The 14,778-nt window shown below is 42.0% G+C and overlaps 2 protein-coding genes across 5 annotated transcripts in view; both read left to right on the plus strand.

Annotated features, from left to right (window-relative positions):
* Nucleotides 1-489: 489 nt before the first annotated feature.
* On the plus strand, nucleotides 490-10,957 carry ube4a (ubiquitination factor E4A (UFD2 homolog, yeast)). Its single transcript, XM_037466796.2, has 20 exons — nucleotides 490-588; nucleotides 1,937-2,102; nucleotides 2,320-2,496; nucleotides 2,897-3,009; nucleotides 3,140-3,292; nucleotides 3,419-3,578; nucleotides 3,685-3,887; nucleotides 4,057-4,248; nucleotides 4,359-4,692; nucleotides 4,796-4,922; nucleotides 5,077-5,384; nucleotides 5,856-5,988; nucleotides 6,095-6,285; nucleotides 6,643-6,743; nucleotides 7,184-7,297; nucleotides 7,574-7,748; nucleotides 7,842-8,022; nucleotides 8,152-8,299; nucleotides 8,446-8,603; nucleotides 8,798-10,957. Exons 2-20 carry the CDS (start codon nucleotides 1,958-1,960, stop codon nucleotides 8,931-8,933), a joined length of 3,249 nt encoding a protein of 1,082 aa, XP_037322693.1. The 5' UTR covers nucleotides 490-588; nucleotides 1,937-1,957; the 3' UTR covers nucleotides 8,934-10,957.
* Nucleotides 10,958-11,705: 748 nt separating this feature from the next.
* Nucleotides 11,706-14,778, plus strand: part of kmt2a (lysine (K)-specific methyltransferase 2A) — a 35,106-nt gene continuing 32,033 nt past the window's right edge. For all 4 annotated transcript variants that reach the window (XM_037485498.2, XM_037485583.2, XM_037485743.2 and 1 more), the window contains exon 1: nucleotides 11,706-11,951. In XM_037485498.2, coding sequence (XP_037341395.2) covers nucleotides 11,706-11,951 — 246 coding nt within the window. The remainder of the gene's footprint in view (nucleotides 11,952-14,778) is intronic.

A 14,778-nucleotide genomic window follows, 5' to 3' on the forward strand; every position in this document is an offset into this window, starting at 1 on the left:
TATCCAAAGCGACATACAATAAGTGCAGCAACTTACTTATTTTTACATAGGTTTACTTACCATTTGTTTGTTTTAACCATGAAAGAGGATCATTGTCATTATCACTATTTTTGATTGGATATATATATATATATATATATATATATATATATATATATATATATATATATATATATATATATATATATTTAAGTTTATTAATAATTATTTTAACAATAAGGGACAATCCTTTTTTCAAGCACAAATAGACATTTTAAGCACCCGCCGAAAATAGCTTGTATTATTCTTGCGTAACTAAAAATCCACAGATATTTATTGAGAATATAGTTTAAACGTGGGATACATTAGCTCTATCTTTCAAAATATTAATATATTATTGTATTGCATGTATTCACTTTCTATAACACAGTAACACAGAGGCTTATCAAACCGTTTCTTAAATGTTTTCATATTCTGTAAACTTATTTAGCACAGAAGACTCTCCGTCTCTTTTTGATGACGTATCAATTTCAATTCTAGAGGAACTGCCACTGGCCTCGTAGAAGCATTTAAAAAAATCAAAAACACAAACTTCTTCCATCCAAACAGGTAGGACAGCTATCTTTATCGATTGGATACATTGTTCGGACTCATTTTTGTAGATAATACGTGGAATCCAAATAAAACCAATGCTGAAATTGAGTCGTGGTGACCCCATGACAGCTTAGCTTGCTAACTAGCTAACTAACTAGCCCTAGTGTAGTAATGCCAGTGCTGCTAGCTTACGTCAACCCTGCTAGCAAGTTAGCCAACTAGCGTCAAGTAGCAAAAGGTGCTAACGTTATTAAATTCCTTCACGTGGAACGTTTGAAATAGAGTAATAGTAGCTAGCTGGACAGACACCTCCACATAGTAACGTGAGCATATAATCATGAGGTGTTGAACTGACGTGATGGGTAACCGTGACAACATATGTTTACGTTAATACTCGGAAGAGGTTAGGACTAATCAGTCAAGTGAACCATAGTGACAGCCACATCTTCACTGCTCTGTTAGTAACTCTACGCAGGGGTAGTTGTGTTGTTGGTTCCCATTCGCCGAATTGTAACTGTGTTGTCAAAAAGTTTTCTTATCTAGTCATAGGGGAAACATCGTAACGCTAGGGTGGGGGATGATACATCAACAGCGAAAACGTCGGGGTTGGAAAAGAAAGGCGTTTATATATTTAATCCAATGTAGAGTTTTTATAGTGGCACCGAGATGACGACATTGCAGTATGTCAGCAGATTGAGATTAGCACAATTATCTGAAAAATATCAAGCAGTTTATTGTAAACTGTATCAGTAGAATACAACAGTAAAGCATAGCAGTTTTGCATGCGCAGCAGCTATAGGGAATGTTTGCATAATTGCACATATATAACTTCTGTAAAAGGTAAACAATAGATTGGTGTGATAGATTGGAGTTGCTGAAGATTTTCAAATACAACTGGCCTCTAGGGCATTTAGAAAACATTCAATCCTGGAGGCAATATAATGCCACATTAAAGATGCTAAATGCCTTAAACCCTTAAAGAAGTGATTGTCTCTAAGACATAAACTCCTGGTTTAATTGGATGTGATGCGCTTCTCAGTTTCCCTCATAAAATACATTTTGTGAGATAATGGGGAACCTTTGTAACTTTCTCTCAAAGCACACAAACAACATACCACGGCATGCATTCTAACTACACATAATACTTACTCCTGACTTAATGGAAATAACTATTTTGACATATTGGGCCTCAATACAATTCTAGATAACTACGGTACTGGAAGCAATTGGGCAGCGGGACTAATGTACAAAACTATTTGTAATACTGAAATGACTGTGTTTATTTTATATCAATGGGTCATTGATACATATCAAGAAGGAATTCCATTGGCACTTAGTTGCAGTGTTTGCATTGTTCCTTAAGGCTGGGATCTTGATGAAGTGAATGTTGAGCCCCAATGAGATGACTGACCAGGGCAACAACAACCAGAACATCTCCTGCAACCCCTTTGCTGCCCTCTTCAGCTCAGTGGCTGATGCCAAGCAGTTTGCGTCAGGCCAGAAACCAGAACAATCTGCTAAACCACCATGTAAGTAGAGTCCCAGAGCGACAGCAACCCTCTTAGTTAGCATAGTCAATCCCTATCAGGTATCTACGAATTGAAATATAGTTCACAACAAAAGGCATTTAAAATATAGATATATAGATACATTTTTTTTATTTTCTTGTTAGAAATGCTTACAGTAACACCTTGTTTGAATGGATCCCGATCGTTCCACGTTTAACCTCTGTGCCTTATATTACAGTGGAGAACTCGGGAGAGAGTCATTCGGAGTCAGAAAACTCTGTGTCAGACAGTGTTGATGACAATGACGACTCCGTGGCAGAGATCAGCCGCTCCTTCCGGTCCAGGCAGGAGCTGTGTGAACAGCTCAATGTCAATCACATGATCCAGCGAATATTTCTCATCACCCTTGACAACAGTAAGTAAAAGGAGAAAAACAGTCTGACTCTGGTCCTAACTATGTATACACCCCTCTCATACAGCAGTGTTTTCCCTACCAATATCACTTGGGCCATTGTCTAGTTTATTGTTTATTGACTCAACCTAAAGGTGTGACAGACAAGTGTTATATGGGTTAAATCAAAGATCCCTTATTAATACAGCACATACAAGACATTGCAACGGCATGACACAAATGTATCAAAAGCCAACAGTAGATACCTGGCAGTACCACACAAAACCGTCTTCCAATGTTTTCTTCTCCAGAAGGGTATTTTCGTCAGCGACAAATAGATTGGTTGTGTAGAGACTGTTAAGGAAGGTTATTACGTGTAGTTTGATTAGACGTATTTGAAAGGCCCTGGTTTTATTCACCCTAGGTGATCCCAGTCTGAGAGGAGGTAATGGAATTCCCCTGCGCTGTGTCTACCTGGAGGAGATGGCTGCCGATCTGGATGGACAGGACTGGCTGGACATGGACAACATAGAACAGGTCAGATGCCAATGAGTTTTGTATGTCATCACTACAGAAATTACAGGAGTCGCTTGAGTGATTGGAAGATTTCATATGTGCGTGTCAGCGGCTGTGCTAAATGTTTAACATGTCTAAAAATGTCTTCCAGGCTCTGTTTAACCGTCTGCTGGTACTGGAGCCCGGAAACTACCTCATCTACATGACATCGTGCAGCGCTGTGAACCTGTCCGCTGACCGTGATGCTGGACAGAAGCGAGCCATCCCTTACCTTTTTGCCTGTTACCAGAGGGCCAAAGAAGAGGTGTTTGCTTTTTTCTACAGGACTGTAATTGTGGCACTTAAATGTAATAGACTAATCATGTTAATTAAGACATCAAAATAACCCGTCCTCTTCCATAATTCAGTGACTTAATTATCTGTGCGTTAGGTGACAAAGGTACCAGAGAAGCTGCTGTCGTTTGCTGTTCGCTGTAAGAACCTAGCGGTTTCGAACACCCGGACAGTTTTGCTCACCCCAGAGATCTACGTCAGCCAGAATATCTATGAACAGCTTCTGGACCTACTGCTGGAAAGTTTTGATGGATCACGTAGGTTCAGGATTCCAATGTTAATCTTATTTATTTGGTTTTCATGCTTAAGTTTTCCTGCTTGAGTTTTGGTCTGCTCCGTTTCTTACAGTTTTCTGTGTTTCAGAGCCAGAAGAGGTAGTTGAGTTTTTGGAAGAGGTCATCACCGGCCTGCTCTCTGACCAGGAGGTGCGTACCTTCGAGGAGGTGATAGTACCGGTGTTGGATATCTTCCAGGGACGCATCAAAGACTTGGACCTGTGCCAGCCTCTCCTTTACACCTACCTAGATGTTCTGCTCTATTTCAGCCACCATGCGGATATCGCTAAGGTCAGGAGACACACAGGGATGGTTGTAAATGTAATTGTGTATTTGCTGACCAACAACAAGTTATTAGGTGCCCACTACTCTTCAACTAATATGCAATAATAAGACGTAATCACATATATGCCATAGTGGCATACTATTTCACTGTGCCACTCTTTTTTTCTTTTTCAAGGTATTGGTGCACCACATTCAACCCAAAGACCCAGCTAATGGTTTGCAGTACCAGAAAACCCTACTGGGAGCCGTGTTGAGTATCTCCTGCTTGTTGAAAACCCCAGGTGTAGTGGAGGGACATGGTTACTTCCTGAACCCTTCCCGCTCCAGCGCCCAGGAGACAAAGGTCCAGGAAGCCAATATCCATCAGGTAAATACTCTTTGGTTTGATGTGGCTATTTTGGTATTTTTATATTAAAAAACATTAAGTGAACTACACATGCATAAGGGCTTATGATGTTTGCTCCCCTTGCGTTCCAGTTTATGGGTCAGTTTCAAGACAAGCTGCACCAGATCTTGAAGAATTTGCTCCAGCGATCTGGTGAAACTCGCCATTTGCTGCTCTCGTGGTTGGGCAGCTGTTTGCAGGCAAATGCTGGCCGGGCCAAGATCTGGGCCAATCAGATGCCAGAGATCTTCTCCCAGATGTACGCCTCAGACGCCTTCTTCTTAAACTTGGGTGCAGCACTGCTGAAGCTGTGCCAGCCATTCTGCAAGCCACGGTCCAACAAACTGCTCACCTTCAACCCCACCTACTGCGCCCTCAAAGAGCTGAGCGAAGAAGAGAGGCGCAATCGCAACGTGCACATAACAGGTTCATATGTATATGAGCATTGTCACCTTCTCTTTTTTTGTTTCTTTCTGTGTTTTACAGTGTTACCTTTCATGACTACATGGTCCCCAATGTCTTGTACCAGGTCTCGACAAGGAAACCTGTCTGATCCCCGTCCCCCCTCAGCAGCCGGTGGAGTCAGCGCAGTCCTACAGCCTCCTGACTGAAAATCTCATCCTCACACAGCTCACCCTGCACCTTGGCTTCCACAGGTACTCTCCAACAAGCGGCAGCACAACGTCCATAAAGATGTGGAAGTTTCTGTCTCACAGATCAATAAGGATTGTACTGTGCTGTATTTTCCTATCCATGTCTTTTGTCAGCAATAGACTGTATTGTTTCGTTTGTGTCAACACACCTGTGCAGACTCCATGAGCAGATGGTGAAGATGAACCAGACTCTTCACCGGCTCCAGGTGACGTGGCAGGAGTCCCAGCGAACGGGCAACCCAATGTCAGAGCAGCTCCTGGAGCAGTTTGAGCGTCTGATGATTGTTTACCTCTCAACCAAAGCTGCCAGCACACAGCCTGCAATGCTGCAATGCTGCCTTAACCTCCAAGCCTCCACGGCTGCCCTGCTGGTTCAGCTCGGGGTCGGGAACCAGGGGCCTGAACATGTAGCACTCAGTTTCCCCCTTTCCTCCTTACGGAAGACTGTGCTCTGCTATGTACCAGGTAGGTTAGATCCACAAGCCCCATTTGATTGTTAGACTGAACCGAGGAGTGTAATTTCTCTTCATTTTGGTCCAGCTTGAATGAGGACAGGTTTATTCCTTTTGATCTTTTAGAGCACGTATTGTGCAAACCCCGGTAGCTCACATGGTAGCGGAGGTGCTCCAGGTACATAAAGTTGTTTTTACGAGCACACAAATGTTACAGTATTTATCTACTCATGGATGACTGACTTACTAGCATGTAATGTATTACAGAATTTCAACAAATTGTTTTTTTCAAAAGATTTCTTTTCATTTGAAAAAAATCCAAGTTGAAATACTTCTGCACCTGATGGGGTATAAACAGCTGATACTACAAAATGTACTGAAATTAATGCATCTGTACGTGTAAGGAAGTGGGTGGTCACTCACCCTACAATTATGCTGAATATTCCTTCATTTGATAGTCATTATTATTTCCTTTTTTTGTCAGAATTCTTTGCAGAGAACTTGGGAGATTTTTTCATCTTCCTGCGCCGATTTGCAGACGACGTTTTGGAGAGTTCCGCAGAAAGTCTGGAGCAGATTCTTAACTTTGTCACTGTATTCATGGGCAACATGGAGAGGTACATGTCCTAAACTTCTATGTCAGTGACCGTGTTGCTTGAACGGAATATTCAATGGTGCAAACCCTCATGGACGTTTTTGCTTTTTGTTCTGTATACACAACAGGATGAAGAACCCTCATTTAAGAGCAAAGCTGGCAGAGGTCTTAGAGGCAGTGATGCCCCACATGGAGCCTGTGGCTCCTGGTGCTGTTCAGCCAATCGTGTTCCAGCGAGAGAGAGTCTTCTGCTCCTATAGACACGCACCTCAGCTGGCTGAGGCCCTCATCGCTGTGTTTGTCGATATTGAATTCACAGGTACTGTATTCCTCACAGGTTTTGATTCGCTGCTGCTACTGTCAGATGGAAGTAGCCTTAAACTGTTGAACTATAAAGGAACATTCAGATTACTTAACAGCTGCTGTTACAAGTATGCACTCTTGGAAGGTTTGATAATTACCTGATTAAAGGATATTTGATCAAAACGTTACACAACATTTATAAGAAGAAAGGAAAATTCACCTGGCTGCTGGTATCATGTGGGGTCTTTTTCTAAGCGGATGAGTTGTGTATGAACACCTGTGTGGTTTTAAGATTATTATCACAAGAGAAAACAAATAGTTATTTAACCAGTGTTGTAAAGTTATTCAATCTGTTCTCCTCTCTGTTTTTCAGGTGATCCTCATCAGTTTGAACAGAAATTCAACTACAGGCGACCCATGTATCCCATCCTCAAGTTCATGTGGGGCAAAGATAACTACAGAGAGAGTATCAAGGTAAAAATTCACTTTTTCTTCAAAGTAAGCTCTATTAAAAATGTTCTGATAATTATTTTATGGCCTTTTGAAAAAGTTTCACATATCCGGTGTATGCTATGAGGTGAATTATAGTAAGCAGCAGACAAGCTGTTTTTTCTAACTCCATCACATTTAAATTGTGTTCTATTTTGAGAGGAGGATCATTTAAGAAAAAGAAATGCCTTGTGATGCACTGCAAAACTGTCGAGAAAATTTCATTATATTTCACTTAATGCCCTCGATGAGATTGGCTTTTGCCCCTTGTAACCCACAGAGCTGTGACTGTAAAAGCTAAGGAATGAAAAAGGGCAACATCGGCTTGCGTGGTTTTATGACCAGGAAAATAAATATTTAGAAACGTTAGTTTATTTAGCAGATTATCCCGATATGCTTCTCTAGTTTGACATCTGGTGTTACAGCATTTGGCGCACTATGCGTCCGAAAACCTGGAGGCCATGAACCCCCCTCTGTTCCTCCGGTTCCTGAACTTACTGATGAATGATGCCACCTTTCTACTGGATGAGGCTATTCAGGTAAGATTGCCAAAATAGGAAAAACTCGACAGCAATTTTGGCTGATAAATTTTTCCATCCCATTACTCATTCGTGGTATATGATAAACTGCCAAAATATTTCCACTTCTGTTTGTTTGGTGTTTATTCAATTAAATAGTTTGCACTTAATTGTTGGTAAACGTTAACACAAATCCAAAAATACTGTTCAAAAGGGCAATATTCTGGTTAAGTATCAGTGTTTTCCCTACCATAATATCAAGGAGAGTGTTTTCAAGTACATCTTCTTATCCTGCAGTACCTGAGTAAAATCAAAGTTCTGCAGTTGGAGCGGGATCGAGGGGAGTGGGAAGAACTGGCCCCCGATGCCCGAAAAGAGAAGGAGTCAAGCCTGCAGATGCTCGGACAGTTGGGACGCTTCCATAATATCATGTCTAACGAGACCATTGGCACGCTTGCCTTCCTCACATCAGGTCAGGCATAAAAAAATATCCAATTTCTCACATTCATTCCCTCATTCAACGTTTTCCTTCATCCGTTCCCTGTGTGTTTTTCGTTTCCCTCAGAGATCAAGGAGATCTTTGTGCCCCCTTTCCTGGCTGAGAGGGTCATCTCCCTGCTGAATTACTTCCTTCAGCACCTGGTGGGACCAAAGATGGGTGCTCTTAAAGTCAAGGACTTCAGTGAGTTTGACTTCAAGCCCCAGCAGCTTGTCTCTGACATCTGCACCATCTACCTCAATCTCGGGTACGTGTCTCTTGTTGATATATTTCTTGTTTCCCGATTGTATGGGAGCCATATCCCCTGGAGCAGAAATACACATTGCTGAGTATAATAACTATTGTAGTTTCCAATTTTTTGTTCTGTGTTTGGCAGTGATGAGGAGAATTTCTGTGCTAGAGTTCCAAAGGACGGACGCTCGTACTCTCCTACCCTCTTCTCCCAAACAGTTAGAGTGCTGAAGAAGATAAACAAGCCCGGAGACATGATTCTGGCTTTTGGGCTCCTTGCTGATAAAATAAAGGTATCATTTGATTTGATCGCTGTCAGCAATAGAATGTATTTTTAATTTTTTACAAATCTTTGTTTTACTAAACTGTGAAGTGATCCCTGGGGCCGATACAGTTGGAAACACTCAAACATGTTGTTGTCCTTGTGCTTCTGTTTTAGTCCCATGCAGATAGACAGCTGCAGGATGAGGAGACGTATGCAGATGCCCCAGATGAGTTCTTGGATCCCATCATGTCCACGCTGATGCTCGATCCTGTTCTTCTCCCTTCCTCCAATGTTACAGTTGACCGCTCCACAATAGCAAGACATCTCCTCAGGTTTGTTACTTCCTACAAGACACCGGAATTCCTTCTAGATGATTGTCATTGTCTTTTCTGTGAGATGAGACATTGGGATACTTGTGACTTCATTGGGATCGTTTGTTATATAGACGATCTGTGTTATTTAGGAGTCAGGAAATTAAACTTGTGGGCGAGATGCAAACAATGAATTTATTATGTCCTCCTCGCAGTGACCAAACAGACCCTTTCAACCGAAGTCCTCTTACCATGGACCAGATCAGGCCAAACCAGGAACTCAAAGAGCAGATCTTACAGTGGCTGGATGCACATATGCAGGAGAGGATGCAGCTGGGACCCAGTGGCTAGCCAGGCCGGGATCCCTTGCTGTGATAAACAATGACTGCATCCAGGTTTTCTTTACCGGCTCACATCTCGAGTGCTCCTCTGCTTTTTGGCTAATCCATGGTGTGCTTGCCTCGTGGATTTCTTCTGACTTCTACGATCAGACAAAGGTCGTGTTAGCCTTTTCACGCAGCTCAGTGGATTCTCTCCGCCACAACGGTGCAACAAACTGCGGCCTGACAGCTGGTAACAACTTCAAATCAATCCCAATCAATGGTTCCTTTTCTCCCTGAAATCTATGTATTAATTAGTTATTATTACAATAAGAACTGTGGCAGAAGTATCATTTTCAACAGGACTTGTTAAATGTACTTTTTGAAATCCGGACTGACCAACTGGCCCTAAACATATCTCATACTGCAAGGTGAGTATTTTTGGGAACTCTTGAGGCTTAATGTGAATGGAACTGTTTATGATTTAACCTTGATTTTAAATGGATGAATAATACTTTAAGCATTACCGTTTAAAGTTTTTTCAACACCCTACATTTCGGCTCTTGTTGTTAAATCTCAAGCAGTGTTGTAAATATACATTTTAATTAAAGACGAGGCACGAGTAAAGCAGAATATAATTGTGTGGGACTTTTTTTAATTGAAACAAATTTGGAAATTCAATGTTTAAACTCTTGTTCACTGTCATACGACACCTGAAGCACAAAACCATACTGTGAACACTATTACTTTGTATTAACATAGATTTAATCAGGCAGTAATTAAGGGCATTGATGGGTTCTGAGAGCTTGCTAACTAATGCTAATGCTAAGAGGTTGCTGGAAATGTGGGTTTAAACTGTTTCAGTTACTAGTAACCCCATTTTAGGATAAGGTACATACAGGCATACGAGGAAGTCTATCTTATGAAAAGTATTATCTTAAAATGCTGGAAGCATACTCAAATTGCTTGATAGTTAAGAGTGGCATTGATGGAACATAGTTTGCGGTATAAGTCACCAGTTCTAGAAAGCTCCCTCCAGAGCTACAGGGCACATAATAGAAGTAGTATATTGGATTTTCATGTTTATAATGTGTGAAGTGTCCTGTGATCACACGCACAAAACGACTGCTCATTGCACAAAAGGGAAAGAAGACACTATTAAAATACTGCTTTTGATTTAAAATTCCATTTTTTAATCCTGCAAATACATGGTGGCTGTTCCTAAACGTTCCACCAAATGTAACGCAACTAGATGCGAGGTGTAGAATTTGCATTGCAGTCACAGAATCATACTTCATAATACAGAGATGGCAAGTCTAAATATACATTATGTTTTAATCTTTACTAATTTGTTGGAGCATCTTTGAGCTTAATTTTCTCAGGTAGATGTTTCCATACTCAAATCTTAGAGTGAAACATAAGCTTGCAAAAATATATTCTGGTTAGTTTAATTTAGATCAGAGGATTTTCTCAATTAACCCAATCAGGCTCAATTATTATTTACAATAACCATATTTGTTAGGATTCTACTCAAAGAGACCAAATGTATGGTGTTCAATCATTTTTTATGTGCAGTGTCTACTTTGTGAAAACCATTGGCATCTTCGAAATTAACATTGACATTAATTAACTGATGTATTCTGATGTAGCTTTTTGAACAGAGGTTTGTTGTGCGGAAGCAGAGAATATCAACATGTGGGCAAAGAAATGATCAATAGAATCAGTGCCTAAAACCATGAGCCTTGTTTTAAATAAGCAGCGGACTTTCATACATAATTATGTGTGTTTCTTTAGGGTATTCACAGGGCTGTGGGTAGAATATTAAAGATGAGGGATGACCTGTTTTGAGATGCTTTTGGACTAAATGTTTTTAATTCAAAACCAAGTGTGAAATATGAAAGGAAGATTATGTATTTGTTGGCATGCTCTCATATGTTGAATATCTACCACCTGAATGGTTTCATGGGTTAAACTATAATGCAATATTTTTGTTTTAATTGTGATTATAAAATGTTTCTTTTGGATGTACAGTATGATTAAAAAACTAGAAACGAATGTGATATAGTATCAGTATATCTAAGATATTGATTGCTCCATCAGTATCTTTCAGTTTCAGAGTTCACTATATTAAACTTGTAAATTTAGTGTTCCTATTCTTACTGATATTTATGAATGCCACGAAAAATATTTACAATACAAATAACAGAACATTTAACCCCCTTTGATAATAAAACTGTCAGGTTTGTGTAGCACATTTAAGATTCTTTGCATGTTCTTCCTATATTATGCTGCCAAGCCTCTGAAGCAGCTTTTGTAGTGGTTATGACGTTATTATATGTCCGGCAATCTCAGCAAGAGCCCCCCATGTTCCCCCACTTACTATTCTCACATGGTGAATTTGTTTTAGGCCACATGAACTCCCGTCTCCTGGTTGTAACTTAGTTCATGGTGTGTATTGAGTGATCTTGGAGTTTAGCTGAAGCTTAGCAGAAACATTCTCACTTTAATTGCCTGAGAAAGTGTTTGCAACGGTCTTCTCCTTCCTTGCGATTCAAGTGCGAGGCACCTTTCCCGGGCAAAGCCCCTGAACCTGATTTGGATTCGGCCATACAGACTCTGAATAGGGCCGCTGAGAAAATGCATTGTCGGGGTTTCTCCAGTTCCGCCCCGCAACCTGAATAACGACGCGTTGGCCAGTGAGAGCGCAGCGCTGTGGTAGAGGTTGTTTATGTGGAGTGCTGGGTTAGGGTTCCGCCCACCGAGGTATCTCTGATCGCAGGGGCAGACAGGCAGAGAGTGTAAAATGGCGCACAGCTGTCGGTGGCGGTTCCCCGCTCGGCCCGGAGGGAGCTGCAACTCCGGTACCGGGAGGAGAGCGGGCCGAATCAGGGTTACTGCCTCTTTACGGAGCGTCTCGGGAGCCCACCCGAGCGCCGCCGGGCTCGGACCCGGTTTTGACGCTGCACTACAGGTCTCTTCGGTTATCGGGAGCAACCTGCAGAAATTTCGGGATGTTTTGGGGGAATCGAGTGACTCGAGCAGCGGGGAGGTAAGCACTGGACAGGACGGGTGCAGCCCGTCGGTAACCCGGCAGCATCAGTTAGTCAACCGCGGATCCCCGTGTCCTCGGAGAGCCGCTTTAGGTGGAAAGCTAACGGTTACTCTCTGACCGAACGTTGACCATCTTTTCCTCCTCACGTTAACTGTGGCTATGAGCAAACTTGTCATTTCCAGGATGCTCCGTTTAACTTTGTGGTGGTTCGTGTGGCCTTAAAACTCCACAGTAACATGTGATTATGTTAACTTTATTGTGGAACAACACACACAACCAACGTGGTTATCAGATTTATGGTCTGAAAGGTCCAACTGGAAAAGAAAGTTTTCTTCATCCCAGTGGAGTGTGAGGACAGGCTACATCCACACAGATGAATTGGTGCTTATGTTGAGTCTTCTAGCCCGACCAAAACACTGGAGAAACCCCCGCTGTTAACTGGTTAATTACAACATAAAGTGGGGTCAACACTTAGCAAGAACCGTGTGTAACTTGGCCGTTACAACTGGTTTACGACTTAACTGTTAGCTTACTTGACATTAGCGTGAAGTAAAGCCTTCAATTCTGGACGTCTTGCCCTTTCTAAAACATGTTACGTTACATCAACACAGTTAAAGTTATCGTCCCGAATTTGGCTTTAATCTTAACTTCCAACAGGATTTAAACATGTTGTTGTTTCCCCGTGGTGTAATGACACAGGACCTTCGGGATAGCGTGTAATATGTTTGGAAAGAAGACATGTCATTTTGAAGGAGGCGAGAGTGCACAATTGTGGTTTGTAACGAGCTAACGTGAATTTAGCGTCCGTTTACAGCGTATCCCTGAACGGTCTCCTTGTTATTGACTCGCTTTCAGATTTCTATTCGCTTATATTTGTCAGCTAACGTTTAACAGCCTAGTAATTATAACATTTGCCCAAGGGCTGGCTGCTTGCAGTGAGGTGTCAGCCTTCCAGCGAGGCTGTGGCTAACATAACGCTTAGCTGATTGGTTAGCTCGCAGGCTAGCTGTCTACATCTCACAGCTAAAACTACAGCAATATCACCCTGTCCTAAGCGATGATGAAGGTGCAGGTTCGCCGCAGACGGCTCTGTGTTTGACCGTACCTACGCTCGGCATAGTACTACCTAGCGGGCTAAAGCACCGTGGCTGAAGTTGGCGGAGCTCATACACAAAACGAATACATCATTACCGATGCTGTTTGGGGTTAAGCTAGGAGTCAGCTACCATGCTACGCACTACGCCACGCTAGCCACCGGGGCTATTGCTGATGCATAGGGAAAATGGGAGGTGGACATGTTTTCCCCTTCTCTACACAGTCGGTACGAAGCTATTACCAAAATATTATCGGGTTGTATAATGCTTGGAGAGACCGTCTGGTACATAGCCCGGATGCTCCAAATCGCTCTCTTCGGGAGCTGAAGTGCGAATAAAAGAATATCTGCCGGGTTTGGTGTATGATTTCGCTTGGCTTTTTTAAATGTATCATTATCGGAAAATGTGACTTGCTAGTGACGGTGCCTCATGCAGGGGCTGGCTACAATAACAACGAGCCTCTTCTTGACGGGCCGTGTGATGTGGGGGTGTGTTCGCCTTAGCGAACTACCATCTTCCTTCTTCATGATGAGCAGCATGCGTTCATGGCAGTGGGAGTAACGTTACAATGTGTGGGGATGTTTACCAGGAGATCAGGTGCTCCGCAGACTGATTGTTCCGTTGAAGCACAGCTTTATTTGCATGCATACTAGTTAGCCATTTATGCTTTTTTTTAATATATTCTGAACTTGAAAATATTTTACATTGCATTTGAGTCATGGTTTGGAAATGTTTACAGATGTACTTTTGGCATCTAGGTTTTATGATATTACAGAGAAACATGCACTTTATTCGAAATATCATATTTGTAAGCAAAAACCTTGGAGTCCCCTAACAATATCAGTGTAGCATTGTTTTGGATGTGTGTAAACTTGACCATTAAATCATAAGGGACTTCACCTATATGGAGATTTCATTTTTTAGAAATTGAAAAGGTGGACAATGGGGAGGATTAAAACCACTGTTTTGGCTGAGTACATAGACCAAACATTTAAGTGCAACTTACATTAGCGGACCCACAATAGTGTTTTCCTTGATTTTCTTTTAATGTACACAGCTTAATCACAGCTTTATGGTGATATAAAATGATAGTAAAGTTGTTTGAAACACCATATTTATAAGCAAATGGCTTTGAAAGTAGTTAGGAGTAATGCTTTCCCACGGCAGTATTAGGGATGTGTGCAGACAGGCTGGACCATTTGAATCCCCATGGAACCTGAAGCCTGTGGAAGTTGCGTACGCAGCATGGTGATTTCATTGAGAGGCTGTGTAGTGCCCGTCTGGCCAGACCAGGGCAGGATTGTTCAGACTCACTGCAGCCTGCTGAGCTCACGGGGCGACCCTGAACAGAGCGCCAGCCGGACACTTGGCTACCCCTCCTTCCTCCATCCAGGCAGAAAGACCCAAATCCACTTCAGAAAAACACAACCCCGTCTGAGAGGCAGAACAACTTTTTTTTGTGACAGCTGCCACTTTGGAATGGATTACTAAGCCTATTGGGTGACTCAAAGGGCCACTTGTCGGCTGTTGCTGTCCAAATGAAGGCATTTGTTAGCTTTTGTATGTGTGTAGGGAATTCATTTTCTTAATCTGTCCAAATTGCTGCTGCTTATTTTTGGTGCAGAGTGCAGTCCACGGGTATTATTTTGTAAATTTGGGACTGTATCACCCCAATAACTTAAACTATAACTTTGTTCTTGGTTCATTACATACTACATATTGCCTTGTGC

Source organism: Pungitius pungitius, chromosome 3 (genome assembly GCF_949316345.1).
Source record: "Pungitius pungitius chromosome 3, fPunPun2.1, whole genome shotgun sequence".
Classification (NCBI taxonomy): domain Eukaryota; kingdom Metazoa; phylum Chordata; class Actinopteri; order Perciformes; family Gasterosteidae; genus Pungitius; species Pungitius pungitius.

What these genes read in the sequence shown, in the direction of transcription:
- ube4a (XM_037466796.2), top strand. Translation starts at nt 1,958, where the DNA reads ATGTTGAGCCCCAATGAGATGACTGACCAGGGCAACAACAACCAGAAC. An exon ending in ACATGGACAACATAGAACAG is followed by an intron (nt 3,010 to 3,139) that starts GTCAGATGCCAA and finishes AATGTCTTCCAG; the next exon opens with GCTCTGTTTAACCGTCTGCT. An exon ending in TACTGGATGAGGCTATTCAG is followed by an intron (nt 7,298 to 7,573) that starts GTAAGATTGCCA and finishes CTTATCCTGCAG; the next exon opens with TACCTGAGTAAAATCAAAGT.